The sequence below is a fragment of the Xyrauchen texanus genome, chromosome 13 (genome assembly GCF_025860055.1).
Source record: "Xyrauchen texanus isolate HMW12.3.18 chromosome 13, RBS_HiC_50CHRs, whole genome shotgun sequence".
Lineage (NCBI taxonomy): Eukaryota > Metazoa > Chordata > Actinopteri > Cypriniformes > Catostomidae > Xyrauchen > Xyrauchen texanus.
In genome coordinates, this window is record NC_068288.1 from 2,495,922 (window position 1) to 2,519,884 (window position 23,963).

General features: G+C 38.9%; 1 protein-coding gene across 2 annotated transcripts in view; it reads left to right on the forward strand.

Moving 5' to 3' along the window:
* LOC127654336 (activin receptor type-1B-like) overlaps positions 1-23,354 on the forward strand; it is a 46,605-nt gene extending 23,251 nt beyond the window's left edge. Inside the window, exons 2-10 of one of the 2 annotated variants that reach the window (XM_052141466.1) lie at positions 10,053-10,298; positions 13,060-13,287; positions 13,545-13,775; positions 13,878-14,045; positions 15,688-15,844; positions 16,303-16,427; positions 16,794-16,924; positions 20,310-20,393; positions 20,721-23,137. In XM_052141466.1, coding sequence (XP_051997426.1) covers positions 10,053-10,298; positions 13,060-13,287; positions 13,545-13,775; positions 13,878-14,045; positions 15,688-15,844; positions 16,303-16,427; positions 16,794-16,924; positions 20,310-20,393; positions 20,721-20,846 — 1,496 coding nt within the window. In that variant the 3' untranslated portion in view covers positions 20,847-23,137. Of the gene's footprint in view, positions 1-10,052; positions 10,299-13,059; positions 13,288-13,544; positions 13,776-13,877; positions 14,046-15,687; positions 15,845-16,302; positions 16,428-16,793; positions 16,925-20,309; positions 20,394-20,720 lie in introns of both variants that reach the window. The other variant, XM_052141467.1, reaches the window with a different exon arrangement.
* The last annotated feature ends 609 nt before the right edge of the window (positions 23,355-23,963 follow it).

Here is a 23,963-nt window from a genome sequence, read left to right on the forward strand (position 1 = left end):
ACTAATTAACATTCAACACACATATGATTCAAAGTATATTTCAGTTATGCATAAGAAAATAGAATTGATTATGTGATCATGCATATAGTTAATTCATCACTTTATTAAAGAAGTTAAGCAACAGAATACAGATATTGATATAAAAGGATATATATATATATATATGTATTGATATATCTGAAGAGCCAAGGGATTTTCACCCTTCAGTCCCCCGTTTTAGACCAATGTGGGGTCCAATACCGCCACGTCTGGTCTACCAAGTGAGGTCACTACGGAAGGTGGAGTGGTAACGAATGCTTCCCTGACGGGTCACACTTGTTTCTTCGCCTCATTGCGGACATGCTGGATACTAAAAATTCCCAGTCCCCACGCGAAGGCTCTCCCACCTTCCACTCACAACAGGGCATGGATGTTATCCTTCTTAAGTTTCTCTTCCAAGCGTGTCGTCAGTTTTCTCAGTCGGTTCTCCTCCTCGGAAGGGTTCAAGTTACTGCAAGCAGACCTGCATACATAAGAAAAACAGAAACGAACACACATCCACACACACACAGACAGAGGACACCCACTCCCAAAAGAGCTCCAAAAGCATATAACACATATTTAACAGCTCCCATGACCAAATCCTCTGACGCTAGCCACAAACTCCTCCCAAGCTTCCTCCACATATTCCTCCACTGTTTCCGTCATGTCAGTAAATATTGCTCCTACCGAAAAAGCCAAAACCAATGCTACTGCTATAGCAGACGGAGGTTCGAATCAGTATACCATGGAGTGCCCTTAGATTTAAGCCATACAGAATTCAAATACTCATAACCTGCAAATGGATCATTAGTTTTTATCTGTTCCAGAAATGCAGTGATAAATTTCTGCCGAGCTGTTTGCCCCTTCAACCGAGGAAAGTATTCAGTCTCCTGCTTCAACTCTGCAACACAAAGAGACAGCTCTGCTTCGTTAGCCTTCTTACTCTTATCAACTGGACGCCATGCAGGACCCATGGGGTGTGTCAACCTGTGTTTAGCACAGTCCTCTGATGGAGTCTTAGACTCTAGAGCTCTGATTTCCTGTACTGAAGGAATTGGACTCAGAAATTGTCTAAATTGTTTTGCCCTGTCAAACCACTCATCTCCAATAGCTACATCGGCCAACTGAGGCCACATCCTCACCTGAAATGATTTATAATTGTCCCACAACAGCTCCTCATACTTTAAAGGTACCAGGCTAGTCTTTGCTCGAGTGTACATCGTTTCAATATTCAGTTTAAACACTTGCAAATGCATCCAGGCTGTCACATTATAAGCCATCGATGTAGAATTATAACATTTATCTTCAAGGTAATCATGCAAGTGATCCATGTTGAAAACAGTTTTGTTAGCAAGGTTCCTAGCAAACTCATACTGGTGCAACACATCAGAAAAACTAGCCCAAGTGTAACCTGACTTAACAAAAGAAGCATTACACACCTCCCAGGGTATCTCCATCATCTTCACACCGGTGAGCTTCTCAGAAATTTCTCTACATTTATCAACATCTCCAGGAGGAAACATCTTAAACCACTGTTGAATTTCTGTACCTAAACAACGCTCAACATGTGCAGTCTCCTTCCAAGGGTCATCGAATCTAGTGTACCTGGGCCAAGAGAGGGACAAAGCATTAATAGCAGGCAAACCATTTTTACTGCCATTCAGATCGAACTTGTCCTTGTCAGTTTTATCTATCCGTCCTAACCTATCACAGACTGCACCGTAAGCCCTATTAGTGTCCCATCGGATCATGTGGCATTTAGTTGGGACTAACACTCCCCATCTCATCAAATCCTTATCATTTATTGCTGTTTGATACTCATCAGACCCCGGTTCTTCTCTAATCACAATATTGCTGTATATATAACTTTGGGCTATATCTTTAACGACTTTGTTGTAACCAAGTTCATTCTTAGCTTTGGGAAGATAGTATGACATGATGTGGCGAGGATCAGGAGCACTTGGGTAGAACGGAAGTTTCACTGATTTTCCACCTAAAATCATGTGGGAGTCATTCACATCTGCTACCTGACGCCTCCTTCGTTCTGCTCTACTCTCACCTTTTCTAGATTTTAACAAATATTGATTAACCATCTCCATTCGTATAGAGCATGCACTCATGTTTTCACGAGCTATGTGGTCAGGGATCCAGCTCATTGAACTGAAATCTCCTTCAAACAGGTCAACGCCTCCACTCCTCATCCACCGACCTTTTTGCATAATGAGGGTAGTATCGGGATAATTTGGGGAGTGACCAAGCCAATAGGTCACTGTCTCATTTCCGTCCAGACGATAACAACGATAATTTACCTTTTGGTACATAGTCGGAATTAAATTTAGACCCTCAGTTGAATTTAGACATGGGTATTGTACCCATGATGGACGGTTATCGATCTCCTCGCAATCCCAATGAGTTAAACGCATGGAATCTCCCTGTCCAATTTGAATCCACATCAAAAATGATAAAGCGATCAGAATTATAAATACCAACGAGAGCGGAAGTACCAATCGGATGAAAGCTCGTTTCACTTTCAGTCGTCTCTCACTACGCACTTCTTCTTGAAGAATTAGCAGCTTCAGTATGTCGTCGGATTCAGCCATCTGTAATGATAAAAAATTTGTCTAAGAATTCTAGAATTTTAACATACACGACAGACATTTAATGATCCCGAGGTAGTAAGTTGTTACATTTTCAAGTGGTTTCACCTGTGACCAATGTCTCCATACTGTACCCAAAACCCCCCTGTCCAGTAGAACAGAGGTGTTAGTGGTCAATACCACCTGCTAAGGCCCATCAAATTTCGGACCTAAGGGGGAAACTATCTTCCGCTGTAACATCACATTGTCACCTATTTCAGGCAAAGCAGGCATGTCTTTTTGCTCAACATTATCTCGATCTGCTTGTCGTGTGCTAACACTAACCCGTGTGTCTCGCAGACTGTCCTCCAAAGCTTTCAGATAATTTTGTAAAGCGTCTTTCAAAGGCCCGGATGGTCCCTCGTGTTGCAAGGGGGCATCCCAGGGCAGCCGCATGTAGCGACCTGTCATTACCTCAAAAGGGCTGAGCTGTGTAGTCTTGTTAGGGCTGGCTCTCATGCTTAACAAAATTGCTGGGACAGCCGCATGCCACCCTTTCCCCCACTCCAACAATCTCTTTCTCAATGAAGTTTTAAGCGTACGATTAGTGCGTTCAATAGATCTGCTAGATTGGGGCCTAAATGGAATGTGAAAGTGTTGCCTCACCCCCATCAACTTCATGACATTTTTCATCACCTTCCCAGTAAAATGTGTACCCTGATCTGAATCAATTTGTAAGGGCAAACCCCATCTTGGGAAAACTTCATTCAACATAATCTTGGCGGTTGCATCTGCGGTACAGTTTCTCAGTGGAAATGCCTCAACCCATCTGGAAAACAGATCAACAATCATTAGAATGTATGTAAAACCTCCACTAGGGGGCAGTGGACCTATAAAATCAATTTGGAGGTGTGTCCACGGCCCTTGAGGTCGAGGGGCATGTCCTAAGGGAATTTTCAGCTTAGAAGAAGAATTAACCTTAAGGCATACTAGACATCTCTTACAAAAATCATTGCAAGAAGCCCTCAGTCGGGGCCACCACCAGGTTTTGGAAATCATTGCATGTAGTTTTTCAGGACCTGCATGTGCCAAACCATGATACAAAGACAATTAGTTCAGTTCTAGCAGAAACAGGACAAACTAAACGCTCATTAAATTTCCACAGTCCTTCTGCATTTTTCTGAGCTCCTAATTTTGTCCATTGTTCTATCTCTTCAGGGTCATCCTCATCATAGAGTTTAAAAATGTCTCTGGGGTCTCACTCTCCTGAGGAGCAAGAGCCATAACACTCACGCAAGTCTCAGTCCGTGTTGCAGCCTCTCTGGCAGCTGTGTCAGCAGCTCGGTTTCCTGCGGCCTCAGGAGATTTGTCCGTTGCATGTCCAGTGACTTTGATAACTGCTCCTGTTGCAGGAAGATCACAGGCATTCATAAGTTCTTTTACCTGCTGTTGATGAGAGATCGGCAGACCGGCAGTGGTTAGAAATCCTCTGCGTCTCCACACAGGGCCGAAGTCATGAACAGCACCATATGCATAACGGCTGTCAGTGTAAACATTGACTCGTTTCCCCTGGCCATACTGCAATGCTCGTGTCAATGCGACCAGCTCGGCCACTTGAGCCCCTCCTCCTGAAAGAGAACCACAGTCAACAGTTTCACCATGTTCATTTACAACAGCCCAGCCAGTGAAGCGTTTTCCCTGTTCATGAAAGCTGGAACCATCCACGAACAGCTTCATGGCATCAGAAAGTGGTTCAGATTGAAGAGGGCTCTGGCTGTCCGTCTCGATCAGTCGGGCACAGTTGTGTGCAGTTCCTTCTTCTGGAAGCAAGGAGGTATTGTTGATAGCAGTTTCAATGTCAATATTTATATCCACATTTTCACTCAAGAGAGTGGCCTCCCATTTAGCTCGTCTTTGATTAGAGATAGAGCCTAAACGAGTGTTTGTTAACAGTTTCAGAATCTGGTGTCTAGTGTGCAGTATCACCTTCTGATGAGTCACAATGTCCTCTGTAACCTTTACAGCCCACTCTGCACAGTCGCATATCAACAAGCACGGATGCTGTCCTGCCATTGAAACAGGAATAGGGGCTGAATAATATTCTACCATCCCATAGGAGTTTCTTCCTGGAACCCTTTGACCCAGGGCCGCTGAATAGGATCGAGTTCCCACCCATGTCCATAGATAGAACGGCCTGCTGGCATCGGCATGACGTAATGCTGGGGAGGAAGCAAGAGTTTCTTTGATACTCACAAATGCCTCCTCCATCTCCTCAGTCCAGTCGATCAGCTCCGATCCAGGTTTTCCTCCTTTCAGCGCCTCTGTGAGTGGTTTAGAAAGTTCAGTGTATTCAGAAACATATTGGCGGCAATAATTCAAAAGACCCATTACTTGCCTTAGACCAGTGACCGTGTTTGGTTTTGGAAGTTCAATGATAGCTTTAACTCGTTCAGGAGTGATGCGTCTGCCGTGCACACCCACAATTTGCCCCAAATAAGTCACTTCAGGCAGTGCTAGCTGTGCTTTCTTCAAGTTCACTTTGAATCCCCTGTTTTGGAGGGCATTCAAAACAGTCTGTACAGCAGTCAAATGTTTTAACTTGGTTGGACTAGCAATTAAAATGTCATCCACATATTGTAGGACAACAGATCCGTCATATTCAAGTTGTTTTCTTACCGGATCCATGAAGGATGCTAGTACCTGATGAAACAGTGTGGGTGAGTTGCAGAAACCTTGTGGCAAACGACTCCATGTCCATTGGCGACCCCTGCTGGTGAAAGCAAATCTGCCTTGGTCCTCCTTGGCTAGGGGACAAGTCCAAAAACCGTTAGAAATGTCTGAAGTAGTAAAAAGACAATGTTCAGATCCTATCTCATGTAGGATAGTTGCGGGGTTGGCCACCAGCGGGTGCATTTTCTCAGACACTGCATTCAGAGAAGTGTAATCAATGGTCAAATGCCAGCTCCCATCTGGCTTTTTGACAGGCCACATGGGAGAGTTAGTGGGAGAGGCACAGGGAATCACAATCCCCCGTTTGCATAGTTCATCAACAACCATGTCAGCCCCCTGTCGAGCTTCATTTTTCAAAGGATATTGTCTTTTGGCTTCATGCAAAGGACCTGGGATGCTCAGTGGCTGAATCTGTGCTAAACCACAATCATATTTATCTTTTGCCCATACATCAGGAAATTTGGAAATTATAAACTTCCACTCAGGGCGAGTTTCAGTCAGACTAGCAGGTTCAGCCACTGCACATCTCTGCTCATGGTGGGGGCCACTCTGAGATAAGCGACTTGTTTCATTGCAGCCAAGCACTAGCTTATCTTGAGAAAGCAAAACATCAGCTTCGAGTTCTTTCAGAATGTCAACACCGATTAGAGTCCCTACAGTATTTTTCCCCTACCCAAAATTCAGTCCAATAGACCTTTTCAGAGTTAGAAATGGATAGAGGGATAGGAACAGATTTATGATATACATTTGTGCCATTTAGACATTCTATATACAACGTTTCAGAAGTGATCTCAAGATCGAGATCTGTAATTGATACAGTCGCGCCCGTGTCAATCAAAATAAGGCATTGCCGGCCTCCTAACAACGCATGTATGAATGGGCGGGTGTCTGCATAATTACATGAACCGGAGGCCGCTGACCCCTATTCGTCCCCTATCAGCTGCCTCAGCTTTTTGAGCTCAGCTGTAGTCAGAGAGTTAAGCTTCGGAGCATCACTGTTGACAGAAACATTATCTTTAGGACCTTCCTTTTTCTCATCAGTCATCTGAACAAACGGTTTGTTTACATCCGGCAGACCCAAAGTGGGAGCCAGAGCCATTTTCTCTTTCATGTTAGCAAATGCCTCTTCGGCTTCGCTTGCCCAAACAAGCTTGTCACATGACCTCAGACCTTTCCCTGTCATCAGGGCTCGCAAAGGCTGTTCAAGAATGTCATAATTAGGAATAAATGTACGACAATAAGCACACATTCCTAAAAATTACAATAAATGTTTTTTTGTAATTGGTTTTGGCACATCTTTTATGGCCTGTACCCGTTTGTCACAGATGGATTTACTGTTTGGTCTGATAACATTTCTCAAAAACTTTATTTCCTGTTTCACAAACTGCAATTTCGAAAGACTGACTTTGTGTCCCTCCCATTCTAAGTGCTTCAAAAGAGACACAGAGTCAGTCAAACACGTAGCTTCATCACATGCACAGATCAACAAATCATCCACATATTGCAACAAAGCCGTTCCAGCTGTCAGTGTTAGGGGTTCAAGGCTTCTTCGAAGCGCTTCATTATAGATCGTTGGGGATTCAGTGTACCCCTGGCACAACCGTGTGAACGTATAACCCTCATTGTCAAAATCAAACGCAAACCAGAACTGGCTCTCCTGGTCCACAGGCACGCTAAAAATGCATTAGCCAAATCTACCACAGTAAAATACATTGCATTTTGCGGAATTTGTGACAAAATTGTGTAAGGGTTTGGTACACGTGCAGCCCTAGCAATGACAGCTGAATTTACGGCCTGAAGACCTTGCACAAATCGCCACTCAGTTGGTGAATTCTTATCTCTTATTTTCTTCACAGGGAAGATTGGAGTGCGAACTGGAGAATCATGACATGTTATAATTATGCCCTCCTTCAACAAGGAGTCAAAAACTGGCATAATACCCTGCAATGCCTCCTCTTTTAGGGGGCATTGCACTTGACACGGTCTGTAATCAGATTTTGGGGTTATTACAACCGGTTCACATCCTATGATTAAACCCACATCATATTTGTGTTTAACCCATAACCTAGGAGGTGCTTCTGTCAGAGCCCCCTTCCATGTTTCTCCACCGCACTCTCCACAATAGCAGTTACAGTTCTCTGTACCTCGATCTCAAAATCACATTTTGACATAAATGCTCCTATAGTTTTGCTGTGTTTCACTTCTGCACATATTTAGCCCAATCTGTTGGTTTAATTGCATTCTGTCACAAAGGGGCCCAAATCTGCTCACAGCTGCTCTTTGGCCTTGATCACTGATAGGGTGCCTCAGTGTTCCCTGCTATCAAAATAGAACTGCATTTGTTTTTCTGTCAGGCAAGCTGAGAGCACACACACACACTTTTTCCCAGAAAATCTTATCACATTTCACAGTCTCATTTTTCACAGTATTTTCTGCTTTTTCACAAACAGCCTCGAAACCCTTACTCAAACTACACAGATCACAGCCGACTTCCTGCCCAATAATTTTTGCCACTCTATCACGCTGGGCAATCAAACTAGACCATCTGTCCATCACATTTGGAATTGCCTTTTCATGGTTTAACGGTATACCACCCAGTTTACAAATCCATGAATAGGCAAACACTGATAGATATTTGGCCCTATCAGCGTCTTTTTTGTTCTGCAGCCAGTCAATCTGCTGCATGACGTTCCAATCAGAATCAAACCCCTGACTGACCATTTTCTTAATGAGCTGTGCACATTTCTTTGATTTGAGCTCGTCAGAGCAGAGCTGTTTACAGCATGTGCCCTCCTCGTTTTGGTCAGAACTACTCAGAAAATTCTCTTTATCAGACATGTTTCTTGGTCACAGTTGAAAATCACTACCGAAAAGATTTTAGCAGTAAATATTTTACGCGGATAAATTAACTATAGCAGCAACAATACTGGATTTCTACCAATTTCACCACAAAGTATTCTTCACAAACATCCTGGTCACATATACTGATCCATACCAATTTGGGTCATAATTTATTTATTTACTTGGGACCGCTCCTGATGCATCCCTGGCAAAACAATCCCTATTGTATTTTATTTTATACCTAATATCTGAATCCCTAACTGCCTGATTCACTAAGCTCGGGGTACCCCTATCAGAGGTGGAAGAGATTGAGCAGGTTTACGGTGCCACTCTGCCGGGGTGGTGCTACACCAATGCCCACCTGGGCACCCCACAGAGCACGTTTCACTTGCGCTGTTTGCTGTTTTAACCCTTAACAGCTCTCTCAGCGACTTCTTATACTCTCAATAGTATAATTAAATTACTCTTCACTCGCCTCGTCGGAGTGAAGCTCTCCCGCTCCCCTTCAAAAATCTCTTCCAGTCAGACAGCCCTAACAATTAATAAAAGCTTCCTACCTTGTTAGCTGATTTGCCAGAGATGTCACCACGGAGTGATTGCCCGCCGAATCCTCCACCAAACTGTTAGGGCTATAAGAGTTATGACCCGGACCAGATATGGAGAAAGAAAACCAGGAGTCGAGAAATTCAATTAAAGAATCAAAATTTACTGAAGAATAGTTTGCCGTGAAATTGGTAGAGCCAGCGACAAAGTCTCACGAGGAGATCGAAAGCTAACTCGTACCTTACACAAAATCTTACATCAATTATACCATTTGCAAGGACGTACATTCCATTATTTTACTCCTGATTGGCTAAAAGAACATAAAGTCACAACATATAGATAGTTAAATGGCCTATCAACATTAATCAGCGCACTTGTCGTCCGCGCCCGAGATTTACATCTGAAGTGACCTCGCAGATGGTCGCGGGGCGTCTTCGAGTCGGCCTGGTGTGCATCCCTGGTTCAAAAACTGGGTAGAAGGTCAAACGCACACACAAAACACTGACGAATGACAGTTCTTCTCTGGGCACAAGAGAGCCAGAGCACACATTATCAGGCCATTTAAACCAAAACAGAGAGATAAAATATTCACTCCTCGGGCAGAGGAGAGGGTTGAAATAACATACATTTCTTCCCTAAAGAAATAATAATAGAAAATCACACTTCTACTATTCAGGTAGTATTACATAGGACTTTAAACCATATAATTAGTCATGGAAAGGTAACAATCAAACACAGAATACATGTGGAACACATGTTTAATGCATTCCCCCTGACCCCCTCCCCTGAGAGGCTGGAGAGCGTCACAAATAAGCTTATCCCCCAAAAGACCTTCAGCCGACGAGCAGGACAGAGAGACTCTGGAATGTTCCTAAAAGAGACTAATTAACATTCAACACACATATGATTCAAAGTATATTTCAGTTATGCATAAGAAAATAGAACTGATTATGTGATCATGCATATAGTTAATTCATCACTTTATTAAAGAAGTTAAGCAACAGAATACAGATATATATATATATATATATATATTATATATTGATATATCTGAAGAGCCAAGGGATTTTGACCCTCACCCTTCAATTGGCTAACAAATTGGCCTGGGCTGTGTTTCCCAAAAGCATTGTAAGCTTAAGTTGATTTCGTAGAGACCATTGGCACCAGTGGTTTCTACGATCAATTCATCGGTCACTAATTAAACCGTTTTAGGATTGATGAATGTCACCACCTGCTATAGAAATAGGATATAACAGTCCACTGGTCTGCTGAATTGACTGCTGAGTGTTCTTAAACAGTGTTCAAAGTTTTAAAATTTATTTTTGTTATTTCTCTCTGCAGCTCTGTTCTGTAACTGCACCTTACCACACTGTGAAAAGAATGGTTTTAGGTGCGAGACAAATGGGGCATGTGTGGCCTCCACATCTATCATTGATGGAGAGGAGCAGCATGTGCGGCTCTGCATTCAAAAAGATAAACTGGTTCCTCCAGGTCAGCCGTTTTACTGCCTCAGTGCTGAAGGACTGATGAACACACACTGCTGTTATACAGATTACTGCAACAGCATTGTCCTCAGACTACAAACCGGTGAGCATCAATACATCAGTACTATACAAAAACTATCAACCAATTTCATCAGCTTTAAAAGCCAGTTCAAAACGTTGTTAATACAGTCTTTAAATTAAAGTGAACAATATAATACTTTTACGAAGGTGTTTCCTCACAGACAACTTACAAACTCTGTTGACTAAAGAATTAATTTAGCTGTGATTTATTTAATTTAGGGTGGTGATTCCTCACAAATAATTTGAAGATCTTACCTAGGAATTTATAAACCTCTTAACAGGACTAATGTAAGCTATTTCTTGCATGATTTATTTTAAATTCTTAAAATTACAATTTTGTGGCTTTAAAGGCCCCGGGGAAGTTCTTTTTTGCTCAGAGCCAAAAAGATCAAAACAGCTTAGCAACAGTATACTGTTTGTGAATATTCAGACACTGGCCACACCACTGGGGGAGGAGTTTAGGGAAGCATTTAAATAAGAGGACACACAAGACTACAAATCTCACATTATCAATGACTCATTCTATGAGTAAAATTCACATGAGATCAGTAAGAGTTGTTTTAACCATTTATTGATGATTTAATGAAGAGGTGTAACGATTCACTCATGTCATGATGCGGTTCACGAGACTCATCACCAGGGGTGTAAAGTAACGAATTACAAATACTCACATTACTGTAATTAACTAATTTTTCCCAAGAATTTTACTTTTAAGTAGTTTTAAAATTGTGTACTTTTTACCAGTACATTTATAAGTGCTGTAACTGTACTTTTACTCTGCTATTTTCCCACCGTCTGTGTTCGCTATTTCCCTGTCCTGATTTTATTTGTATCTATCAATATGATTGGCTAGGGAGAGTCTCGTGAATCCAATCAAATCACACATAAAAAAAACTTGAACTGCAGATCTGGCGCCATCTGTTATGGACGTGGAGAATGCCACAAGCAGTTTACAGCTGAACATAATCGGCCGCACCTGGAAGGGATTTTCGTAGTGATAAAGGCCAATTGCATGATCGTGTCATGCGAGTTTAACTTGCTCAAGCCAGATATCAGCATTAATCCTGCCTCTAAATTGAAGAAATATATTGAGGTAAATTTCATATTTCTGCTTACTAGATTCTGTGTGTCTATAATGTAGCCTGTAATTTAACTGTCTATCACTGAGATTATTGGGCTGCTGTGAGAGATTTATGAAATGTTATCAATAGGGCTGGGAAATAAAATGATTTGATGTTTATCGGAAAAAGAGAGAGAAACTACACTACTCATGAGTACTTTTAAATGAGCTACTATTTACTCGTACTTGTAGTTTTTAGGACAGCTATTTTTACTCTACTCACACTACATTTTTTGGGAAGTAACAGTACTTCTACTTGAGTATGATTTTTCAGTACTCTTTCCACCCCTGCTCATCACAGTTTGGTTCATGATCTTTTAAACTAAGCCTGAATCAAGAAAAGTTAAGATTGACCGTTTATTTTATTATAATTATTTTAAAGACAAATTTCCTTTAAAATTAAGCTAAAAGTACTGTTCTATATATTTAATATTGTCACTGATACTACTGCAAAGATGGGTGTATAAAAAGAGTTAATGGGTGGAATACAGACAAAAGAATGAAAGGCATATCTTACAGCAGATGTGTGAAATGCTTTCGGCTGCAGATGGCACATGAGTGATAAAGCATATAAAACAACAGATTGAATGGGTACTTAAGAGTATTCGAGTAGATTTGATTCCTATTGTAGACTTAAATTTTTTTTTGCAGAACATGTTCTTGAAAAATGTCTCTACGCCAACGATCGTACAGATGTTCATAAGTTTGCACCAGCATGCTAATTACTTTGCTCACCTGTGTGTTCATGTTGACTGGGCTGAACTGACTGAACCGGAATTAGCTGCCGGCTTCGAAGTAAGTTGAGCTCCAGGTCGCACCTACCAATGACTTGGCAGCCGAAAGGACGTTTTCCTGGCTTGTGATGGCAAGCTGTTACAAAACAACCTCAAAAACACCTTTGTTTTGGCTAGATTTGGTGCGAAATGATGCCACACCCATTCGTTCTTTGATTTCGAATCAAGTACACCAGGGCCTTTAGTCAATGTATTTTAGTTTTGAGGTGATCTGTATGTACTCCTTAAACATGACAAAATTCACTTTGAGCAAATATTCACATTTAATATTAACTGTATTTCTCTTCTAGAAAAATAGCCAAAAAATCTTGAAATTAGGTGTATCTAAATTTTTGTCCAATAAAATGCTCTCTAGAATGAGAATTTCCTTCCCACTGATACTACCTTCTACTGACTAGCAATAGCAAGAAGCAAATCATGATTTTTCCAAGCTGTGACTTAAACTAAAGCCTGTTGGCTATATAAAAAGGACAGGCTTGTCCCAACTTCCTGTTCAATAGGAAATGCACTAAACACAGGAAGGAAAACTGCTCTTGTGAAACTCTTTTATGCATCTTTAAATGAGACATTTCACATACAAATTTTATTTCCAATCAATATTTATGACTATAAACAAGATTTGTGCTGCTACGTGCAAAGTTATCAGTCTATTAATAATAAAGTTTCATATGTCGTTGTATGGAGTGCACAATAAATCTGCACATATGAGATAGAAATGCCCTGTACCCTTATTACTACAAGTGGCCTTCAGAGTGAGTATTACTTATGAAATGCCCAGTTTCCCATAAACCTGCTTGTGTGAAATGGTGATAACATTTGAGAGACTAATCCAGTGTTTCCTCTGTCATTGACAAACCGCTTGGATGCAGGCCAGGATTGGGGTCCAGTGGAGCTCACAGCAGTAGTGGCAGGTCCACTGTTTGTGCTGTGTGTTCTGGTTCTGCTGGGGATGTTCCTCTTCCAGCACAACCAAAGGGCTTACAGTCACCGACAGAGACTGGAGGTGGAGGATCCCAGCACTGAACACATGTTTCTGGCCAAGGACAAGACCTTACATGACCTCATCTATGACCTCTCCACTTCTGGATCTGGGTCCGGTTAGTATTGGAAGGATTGTGCAAATGGATTCGGGGTGTGTTCAGCTTCTCTTGAACTCCAGCTCATGATTTGTCCTGCACCGTTTGTGCTACGGACATGAAGGATATCTCAAATCATGTTGAGGAGAGGTGTTCTATTGGCATATATTTTTCATGCGGTAGATTAAAAGAAATCCAATAGACTTGCATTTAATGTGATACCCAACCCATGTCTTGAGACCACAATAACAGAGATGCTTTTTGCTCTCTTTAAACAGGTCTGCCTCTATTTGTCCAAAGAACAGTTGCTCGTACTATAGTACTGCAGGAGATCATCGGTAAAGGTCGGTTTGGGGAGGTGTGGAGGGGTAAGTGGAGAGGAGGAGATGTTGCAGTTAAGATCTTCTCCTCTCGTGAAGAACGCTCCTGGTTTCGTGAAGCTGAAATCTATCAGACCATCATGCTTCGACATGAGAATATTCTGGGCTTCATTGCAGCAGACAACAAAGGTAAATAAACAAACAAGGAATGCATTTTTATAAGCTGGTATATAATTAATTTTGTTATCTAGTGAGTTATGGTTTAATTATATTTTGTTCTCTTTGCCACAGATAATGGCACATGGACTCAGTTGTGGCTGGTGTCAGACTATCATGAGAACGGTTCTCTGTTTGACTATCTGAACCGATTTTCAGTCACCATTGAAGGCATGATTAAACTGGCACTGTCAGCTGCCAGTGGACTGGCACACCTGCACATGGAGATTTTGGGCACTCAGGGTGAGTGTGTGTGTGTGCTTTTGTCAAGGATATCATATTATACAGCATTCAGATAGTAGCATTAGCGTCAGATAATAGCATGTTGCTAAGCTAACGACATGATACTCTTAAGTGTGAAAAATTAGAACACAAATATTGGGTTAAATAGTATTGTTTTTTTCTGTTTTTTTAAACTATTCAATACTAAATAACAGAGTTCCCATGGACCCTTAAGTCTTAAAATGTATTGAATGAATGGTCATAAAGTCTTATTATATCTTAAATGATACAAAAAAAATCTTAATTTTTATTCAAAGAGGTCTTAAATTTGGAGGCAGAAAAACAGGAAACGTGATATGACCTAATGTGAGTATCAAACATCAAAAGAATATGATTTATTGTATAAGTGCATATGCTGCATCCTTCAAAGTAAAAACATGACTGTTGTATTTTCTCCAAGCACATGGGGGCTTGTGAGTGTTTCCAGCTGTTGCAGAGCAGATCACAATCAATAGGACATATCAGATATTTATGACAAGCGATCACTAATGATCATCTTTTGATGATGATGATATAGTGTTGATGAAATATGACAATGTTTAATTGTTTATATTGTAGTACGTTGTAGATCATTGCTGGTGTGCACATTTTATTTCCCTTATTTTGTTTAAATGAGCAGCTAGAAGCAGTAAAGTGCAAACATTTCATAATAAGAGTCCCCGGTGTATTTCAACCTTTAAAATTAAAAGTTCTGCACTATGAATCAAATGTATATTGTTTTTCCATAGTTATTGGTATTTTGTTTGCACCATAAACTGCATCTGGAATATAATTACATTTGGACTCTTGTAGCCTCTGTCTGGCCCTCCCCATTACAGGAAGGAAAGACTAAGAACATTTTGTATAGGCTATAGATTTTGTTTTTAACTTTTTGCAGATTAATTGCCTTTCAACACATTATCGAATCAGCAAAATCCTATATTGGTCGACCTCTTACTTGTATTTATTTATGTAATGGTACATAAACCAATTTTAATGTGATTTATAAATGTGGAAAACATGCCTTGAATATTTTAAACTTGCATTCAGCTTACCCTGTTTTAGTTATAAACAATGTTAAGGCCATGTTGAATGTGTGCTCCTGCCTGTTTAAGAGACTGTGATGCATGATTTATTTTGAGATTGCGTGGGTTTGTTTTGGGATGGAGATGCGGTATTAATTGTATTTGTTCAGGTCTTAAAAAGTCTTACATTTTAAAAACTCTGCAGCAACCCTGAAAAAAGTACATATTTATAATCGACATATGTCTTGACACTGTCATCTTGAATGAAATGATATTTAAAGCAGCATAACATCCATAAAGTCCAAAGGTGAAAGGCTGCAGCTGGTTCTTCCCATACGGGTCAAAATTGAACCATTAAGATAATGGAAAGAACAATTTGTTTTAAATAGTTATTTCCCTTAAACAATTTTAAACAAAAACAGATAACATTTTTTGTTTGTTTTGATGGTCTTGACAAAGTCACAACATTTAGTTCCAAAAACTTTGCAGTATTTGTAACATTCTTTTCATATCCCAGGACCCTAAGACAAAAGGATTGTTAAAACTATAATAACACGGGGTGTAGTTTTATAGCTGATGTTTTTGTTGTTGGTCAACAGGTAAGCCTGGCATCGCTCACCGTGACCTGAAATCAAAAAATATCTTGGTGAAAAAAAACTGTACGTGTGCTATCGCTGATCTCGGCCTGGCAGTTCGTCACGAGTCTGTCACAGACACCATCGACATTGCACCCAACCAACGTGTTGGCACTAAGAGGTACTCCAACCTTTTTTATTTATAGAGACATCTGCAAACATGAAAAAACAGACAGGTACATTCCAATCACCCAATTGTGTTGCATTTTTAAATAAACACACATGGATGTATTATATACATTTATACAGTATATCTGAAAATATGGCCATTTATTATATTTGTTTACCAGTGTTCACACTGAATGGTGAACAGGGGACTCTCCTAGTATATCATGTCATCATAATGAAAACTTTTTCAAAACAATTTTAAGTGTTGTCTGTCCATTGCATGGCAACTTTTACAAATATGCCCTGTTCAATGAACACTACTTGGACCCTGTGAATCAGAAAACAACTATAAACTATTAAAATAAGCTGCCTCAAAATATAGTTTTGCTGTCATTTGTGTTTTGCTGTTTTGAGTTGTGTTTTTTCACTTTTCACTTTTTTTTTAATAACTATTTTATTTGTGTTCATCAGGTATATGGCACCTGAGGTTCTGGAAGAGAGCATAAACATGTGTCACTTTGACTCGTTTAAATGCGCTGATATCTACGCCTTGGGACTCGTGTATTGGGAGATCACTCGCCGCTGCAATGCTGGGGGTACTGAAATTAAACACGTTTTTTTTCTAAAAAGATGTTACACTTGAGACAATTGGTCTGCATTGTTTCTTTTTTACTGACCAATGTGCACAGAATTGCTGAATTTAAATGAACACTTATATTACACAATAATTGATCAAACTTCATTAGACTTTCAATTGAGTTTGGAAATGGGCTGATGCCAGTAATCTTTAAATGGCAAAATATCGACAGATTGACCGGCCTGGATAATATATATATATCAGTCTATCACTGGTGAACAAACTGAATTTTGAATTTTTTTTCTGCCCACCTAATATGTAAAATAGTAAGATACATTTCTGTACTGATTAATAGATTGTGGATGTATGTGTGTGTGTCTGTCAGGTATTCATGAAGAGTACCAATTGCCCTACTATGACCTGGTGCCCTCTGACCCTTCTATAGAGGAAATGAGGAAGGTGGTGTGTGACCAGAGGTTACGACCCAACATCCCCAACTGGTGGCAGAGCTATGAGGTGAGAGCTCACAACCCTGCTTCATATAGCATATGTATTTCTTCATGTCAGTTTATATAAATGGTCTAGGTGGAGTTTTGAGTTCTGAATATTTGAGTATGTCAACATGGCACTTTCCACAAATAAGGTACAATATAGAACTTGAAAATGTCAGATAAAAAAAAAGTCTGATTTTTATTTTGTGAAAAAAGGTGCTAAAACTTTATATATGGTTGTTATTGATCTTAATCTAAAAATTGACATTTTAGGAGTTTTACAATGTTGCAGAATGTAATAAGAACAAAAATTTAGTTTGATAATTTTTCTTACAATAACTTTACAATTGCAGGGCTGGATCGTTGAGCTTTATGGCCAATTTTATAATTTGGAAAATGTGATGTTAGAAACTAGCTATTTTTCATGTTCTGAAAAGGGTGTTCAGAAGTAAGAAACTGAGGAATAGGGAACCTGGGTAATATGTGGTGAGGGCTTGTGCTGAGGTAGTATGCCATACGGATCTGGTGGCACGGAGTTACAGAGAGTTAAAGTACACATCTCTGTGACAGTTGGCCAACAGGGAGACGTCCCTGACCGCTGCCCCACCAGCAGGAGATGTTCTGGGATTAATGGGGCAAAACATTGAAAATAGGTGGCTCGCTGCTGATGACCTGCACAGCTGGGCTGAAGGCACTGCTATTCGTTGAAAGTGCCCCAAAGTAGAGGTCGACCTGACCGATTGTGGATTTTGCCAATAGTGTTAAACTAGGGTGGTGGAAAAGACAGATAACTGATTAATTGGCTGATAGTTTTTAAAATCGATTTATAGAATATTACAAAATTCCTTACTATGACAGTTACATACACAGAGGCTACAAGAGTCCAACATTAATACAATCCCAGAAGTGTGTGCAACCAAAATCCCAATAACCAGAAAACAATTGGATTGGAAGGTTTTGTGCAGAATGTGTCAGTAAACAAGCCCAAAACACACATTTTGAAATGTCACTGACTTGGCTCCATTAAGCTTTTTATACCACATATATACACTCACCTAAAGGATTATTAGGAACACCATACTAATACTGTGTTTGACCCCCTTTCGCCTTCAGAACTGCCTTAATTCTACGTGGCATTGATTCAACAAGGTGCTGAAAGCATTCTTTAGAAATGTTGGCCCCATATTGATAGGATAGCATCTTGCAGTTGATGGAGATTTGTGGGATGCACATCCAGGGCACGAAGCTCCCGTTCCACCACATCCCAAAGATGCTCTATTGGGTTGAGATCTGGTGACTGTGGGGGCCATTTTAGTACAGTGAACTCATTGTCATGTTCAAGAAACCAATTTGAAATGATTCGAGCTTTGTGACATGGTGCATTATCCTGCTGGAAGTAGCCATCAGAGGATGGGTACATGGTGGCCATAAAGGGATGGACATGGTCAAAAACAATGCTCAGGTAGGCCGTGGCATTTAAACGATGCCCAATTGGCACTAAGGGGCCTAAAGTGTGCCAAGAAAACATCCCCCACACCATTACACCACCACCACCAGCCTGCACAGTGGTAACAAGGCATGATGGATCCATGTTCTCATTCTGTTTACGCCAAATTCTGACTCTGAAATCGAGACTCATCAGACCAGGCAACATTTTTCCAGTCTTCAACTGTCCAATTTTGGTGAGCTGTTGCAAATTGTAGCCTCTTTTTCCTATTTGTAGTGGAGATGAGTGGTACCCGGTGGGGTCTTCTGCTGTTGTAGCCCATCCGCCCCAAGGTTGTGCGTGTTGTGGCTTCACAAATGCTTTGCTGCATACCTCGGTTGTAACGAGTGCTTATTTCAGGCATAGTTGCTCTTCTATCAGCTTGAATCAGTCGGCCCATTCTCCTCTGACCTCTAGCATCAACAAGGCATTTTCGCCCACAGGACTGCCGCATACTGGATGTTTTTCCCTTTTCACACCATTCTTTGTAAACCCTAGAAATGGTTGTGCGTGAAAATCCCAGTAACTGAGCAGATTGTGAAATACTCAGACCGGCCCGTCTGGCACCAACAACCATGCCACGCTCAAAATTGCTTAAATCACCTTTCTTTCCCATTCTGACATTCAGTTTGGAGTTCTGGAGATTGTCTTGACCAGGACCACACCCCTAAATGCATTGAAGCAACTGCCATGTGATTGGTTGATTAGATAATTGCATTAATGAGAAATTGAATAGGTGTTCCTAATAATCCTTTAGGTGAGTGTATATAATCGGATGAAGAATTTGTGTGCACGCGTGTATGTGTGTGTGTATAAATATATGTGTGTATGTATGTATGTATGTATGTATGTATGTATGTATGTGATATATATATATATATATATATATATATATATATATATATATATATATATATATATATATATATATATATATATATATATATTAGGGCTGTCGATTTAACGCGTTAATTCAGTGCGATTAATTTGAAACAAAATAATGCGTTAAAAAAATTAACGCAATTTATCGCACTGACCCTGGACCATAATAAGGAAGATTCCTGAGAAATGCAAGCTTGTAGTTCCACCTGTTTACTCCAGAGGGTAGTAAGTGAAATTTCAGCTGGATGAGCAACGCGCAGTATATACAGTGAAGAAAACACTTCAGTAGGCAGAACAACACAAACATGTGTTACGTTCTTGCGTTCAAAAGACTTGGAGCGCAAAACCGAACTAAGGGATCTCAAGATGTGTTTAAAGATTGAGTATTAAACTATATTTAACTTGACACAGTGACCTAAACATTTTATGTTTGACACAACGCACCCGAGATGCTACACAAGCATGTCTGAAGTATGTGTAAATTGACTGGGTCCTTAAACAAGCCCTCATAATAAATCTCGAACTGATTGACAAATTCACTTGTGAAATGGATTGCTGTGAACAGTGTGCCAATGATTGGATTATGATCAATAATATGGTAGTAAACAATACATTGTATTCTAAAGCCGCTTTTTGCATTGTCTTATGAATGATTAACTCTTCTGCTACAAGAATGTAATGCATTGTAATTATCTGAATATTTTTATATATATATATATATATATGCATGTATGTATGTATGTATGTATATATATATATATATATATATATATATATATATATGTATGTATATATATATATATGTATATGTGAATGTGTGTATATACACACGTGTGTGTATGTGTATATATATATATATATATATATATATATATATATATATATATAAAGATAATTATATATTGATATAAATATGTATAATCATTAAATATTGAATTATTGTTATATGATGGGCTTTCTCAGCAAAATATTTTATATGCATGTAATTAATTCAATAAAAAATTTTAATCGATTGACAGCCCTAATATATAAATATCTCCAGATGAGCTACGATGTATCTGCTGATGGGACTACATTTCCATGTAGTCGCATATTTCTTTGCATGCCCTCACTTCGATTTAAAAACGTAAGTATCTATTTCAAATTACAAAATATGCATTGAAGTGAGGATATGAATATGGTCAATGATAAAAGATTTAGATAAAGCAAATCCTCATGTTATTGTGTTAATCAGGAATAAAACTACATTATAGATTTTTCCAAAAAGCAACTATCTGCACCATTTTTGGTAAAACTGATATATCGGTCTTCCTTTACCCCATAGTACATCAAACTTTTTTTTTATTAAATGAAAGCAAATAAAACAAAATCCTGTTTTCAACGATATGATTGCTTTAATAAAAACATATACATTGTAAATAGTCCCTAAATTCACTGTTTTTCCTCCCTCCAGGCATTGCGCGTGATGGGGAAGATCATGCGAGAGTGTTGGTATGCGAACGGTGCTGCCCGACTGACGGCTCTTCGTATAAAAAAAACCCTATCTCAACTCAGCGTGGACGAAGATGTCAAAATCTAAATGAAATGCTACCTTCTGTGACAGACTGTAACACTCCCAGGAAAGCAAAAGTGTACAGAAACACTACCACTCTAAACTATCCTGCCAATTTGAAAGAAAAGTATTTCTGCCCACTAAGTTGTGACAGAGGCTACCTCATCCCCACCGCCAAATCTACTGAATCCTATGGTACCCTAAAGCCCTTTCTGCAACCGTCTCTTCCTTCTTTTCATATTCCAGTCTTTATCCTCTGAAATTAACTCCAATAAATACCCAAAACAAGTACTACTGACACAGCAAATAACTAACCTTTGCTGAACACATTTTTAACATAACATTTCTCTTTAAATCCCCAAAGATCACTTGTTTAAAAACAGGAATTCTAGAATGACTAGGTATTGTTAGTAACCCTTTTAATTTCTAGCCAACTGTTTGCTAAAGATATACAGCAAAAATTATTTTCTTAATCAGTATGTCTTTTTGTTTGTAAAATATCTAAACATCCTTAAAACAAGATATTTTTATGCGAGAAGCAGAATTTAATATATTAATATTTGATTCAAAGAATGAATCTTGGCTGACTTTTTCTATTTATCGGGAAATGTATATATTTTTTAACATCACAGCATTTTGTTAGATTTATGCTGAAAACAGTTTTAAGCAACAGTTTTCCAATGGGGTAAGAACAAATAAAACACCGTCAAAAGTATATCTAACTTGGTCAAAGTACCAAATGTAACTTTTGTTTGTACATTTATCTTGTTTTATGGAAGTTTGAATATTTGTACTTCAAAAACAAGAAAAAAAGTACTGGTTAAAAAAAAAATATCATAAGAAGATTTGTGGTTTTGATGCACTTTTGGTCTTAGATCTGTCAAAAGCTAGCACACTACCTCGTTTAAGCAGTTTAGGCTCAAATATAGCTCTGTAAACTATGTTGTGAAACCTGATGCAGATAGATCACACTCCAGTTTGGTGGAGGACATAACGGACAGTTTAGCTTGGTAAATGGTGTGAATTAGTGCAAGAATGGCAGATCAGACACATTTAACCTGATGGTACTGCTGGTTAATGGTCTTGAGACATGATCAGTCATTTTCTTTTATTAGCACAAAATAACCTTATTTGCACATTATTATGGTGGTTTTGTGATAATGAAGTGGATTATAGCCATCTTGGTTTTGGAATCGCATACTGGCACACACGTCTATACTTACTACTGATTGGTACGGAGATATCTATTTATTTTAGCTTTTAGATCGTTCATATTGTCCTTATTTTTTTATTGCCATTCAAATTTCATCTCTGACTCCATGGGCAACAACGCTACTGTACATAGTATATTTTTAAAGTGTGGAAATGTAAATAACTTACCCTTTTTTTTCTTTTAATTTACGAATCCTTTGACTAAGCTAATTTAAAGTGTTGGGTTCTTCACTTGATGTTTTTACTTTCTGAGCATTTGGCAATCAGGTGTTATGAATGGTGGAAATCGTATGGGTCACAGGTTTGGTCCGTAAAGCCCAGTAAGAACTATGTCAAGTACTGGAAATGTTATATTGAATTTTTGGTTTTCTTTAGCTAAAAGTGTTTTGCATTTCACTGTAGCAGTAAATTACACTAAAATTGATTGGACACTGATAACGCACATTTTAGCTGAGGACTAATTGGAAATTATTTGTAGGGAATTCTGATATTTATTTACCCTCAAGTTGTTCCAAACCTGAATTACTTGTATTTCTTTCTTCAGTGAAACACACAAGATGTTTAGCAGAATGTCCACACTGCTCTTTTCCATACAAACAAAAGCAGCTCTAAAATGACCAAAAAAAAGCACTATAAATGTCATACAACATCTTTTAAGTGACGGGCAGACCAATAAAGACTAATAAATTTTGTTTTCACCAAAGCGCTCAAATTTAATTCCCAGTTCAAATTTGTCATGATCATCATAAAATGTGCAAGAACCCCTGACATCTTAGATGTCAAACCTATGAGAATATGTGCGAATGAGATTTGAGAACTGCAGCGGAGGGTAACAAGTGTGTAGAGCACTACAAATATGAATTAAAATTTTTGTCCCTTCTTTAAAAAAGCTCAAATCTGGGTTACAGTGAGGCACTTACAATGGAAGTCTAAGGGGCCAATCCATAAACCTTTAAATACTCACGGTTTCAAAAGTATAGCCACAAGATGTAAACCATATATGTGATCTTACAAAATAAAAACCCTTTTCTGTGTAAAGTTATATACCTAAATATGTAAAAACAACAATTTAAACAACTCTACAGCTCAAAATAATTCACCAGTTTTAACAGAATTAATGGAAGTGCTTTTATACAATTTTAAGCTTTTAAATAATTTATCAACATTATGTAATCAACATTATGCCACAAATGCTGTCGATTGAGCTTAACTTGTTTTGAACCCAGAATATTCCTTTAATGACTTGTTGGTCATCGCATAACTTCCGTGCAATAGACTATTTTCTATTATGAAAAGAACAAATTAATGTGATTATTTCTTAGTGTTTCACAGAGCAAAGTTATACGGTTTGGAATAAAATAGGTGACTAATTGGTGACTGCGTGTTCAATTATAGGTGAACCATTTCTTAAGGCAGGTTAAGATGAGGCTGTTATTATGTGATTCTAGAGGAAAGATTTTATTTTTCATTCACTGGGCCTGCAATGAGAAGAACCACTTGAAAATTTAACTTGAAAATTTTGCAGTTAAAAAGCGAACCTCTTTATACCTTATACACTGTATTTATGACAACTGACCTTTGATGGATATTCTGTTTGTCTCACAAACTCTGAAATACTACTGCCAATCGGTCACTCCCTGCATCCATATGGAATATGCAAGATGTAAATTTAGTTTCTATAATGTTATCTTTTTTTCTTATCAGTTTTACTTTTTATTCAGTAGACAATTATGTGGTTGTAGCTATTTTAAGTCATTTGTTTTGTGGTTTGTTTTTAAATGTGATGATTCAATTTTAATTCAGGTTTATTTGTATTGCGCTTTTAACAGTAGAAAATGTCTTGAAATAGCTGTACAGGGTTTATGGTCACCAGTCCTTTCATTTTATGTGAATTTATTTAATTTTACTGTCTCAAGAATGTTTTTTCAGGAC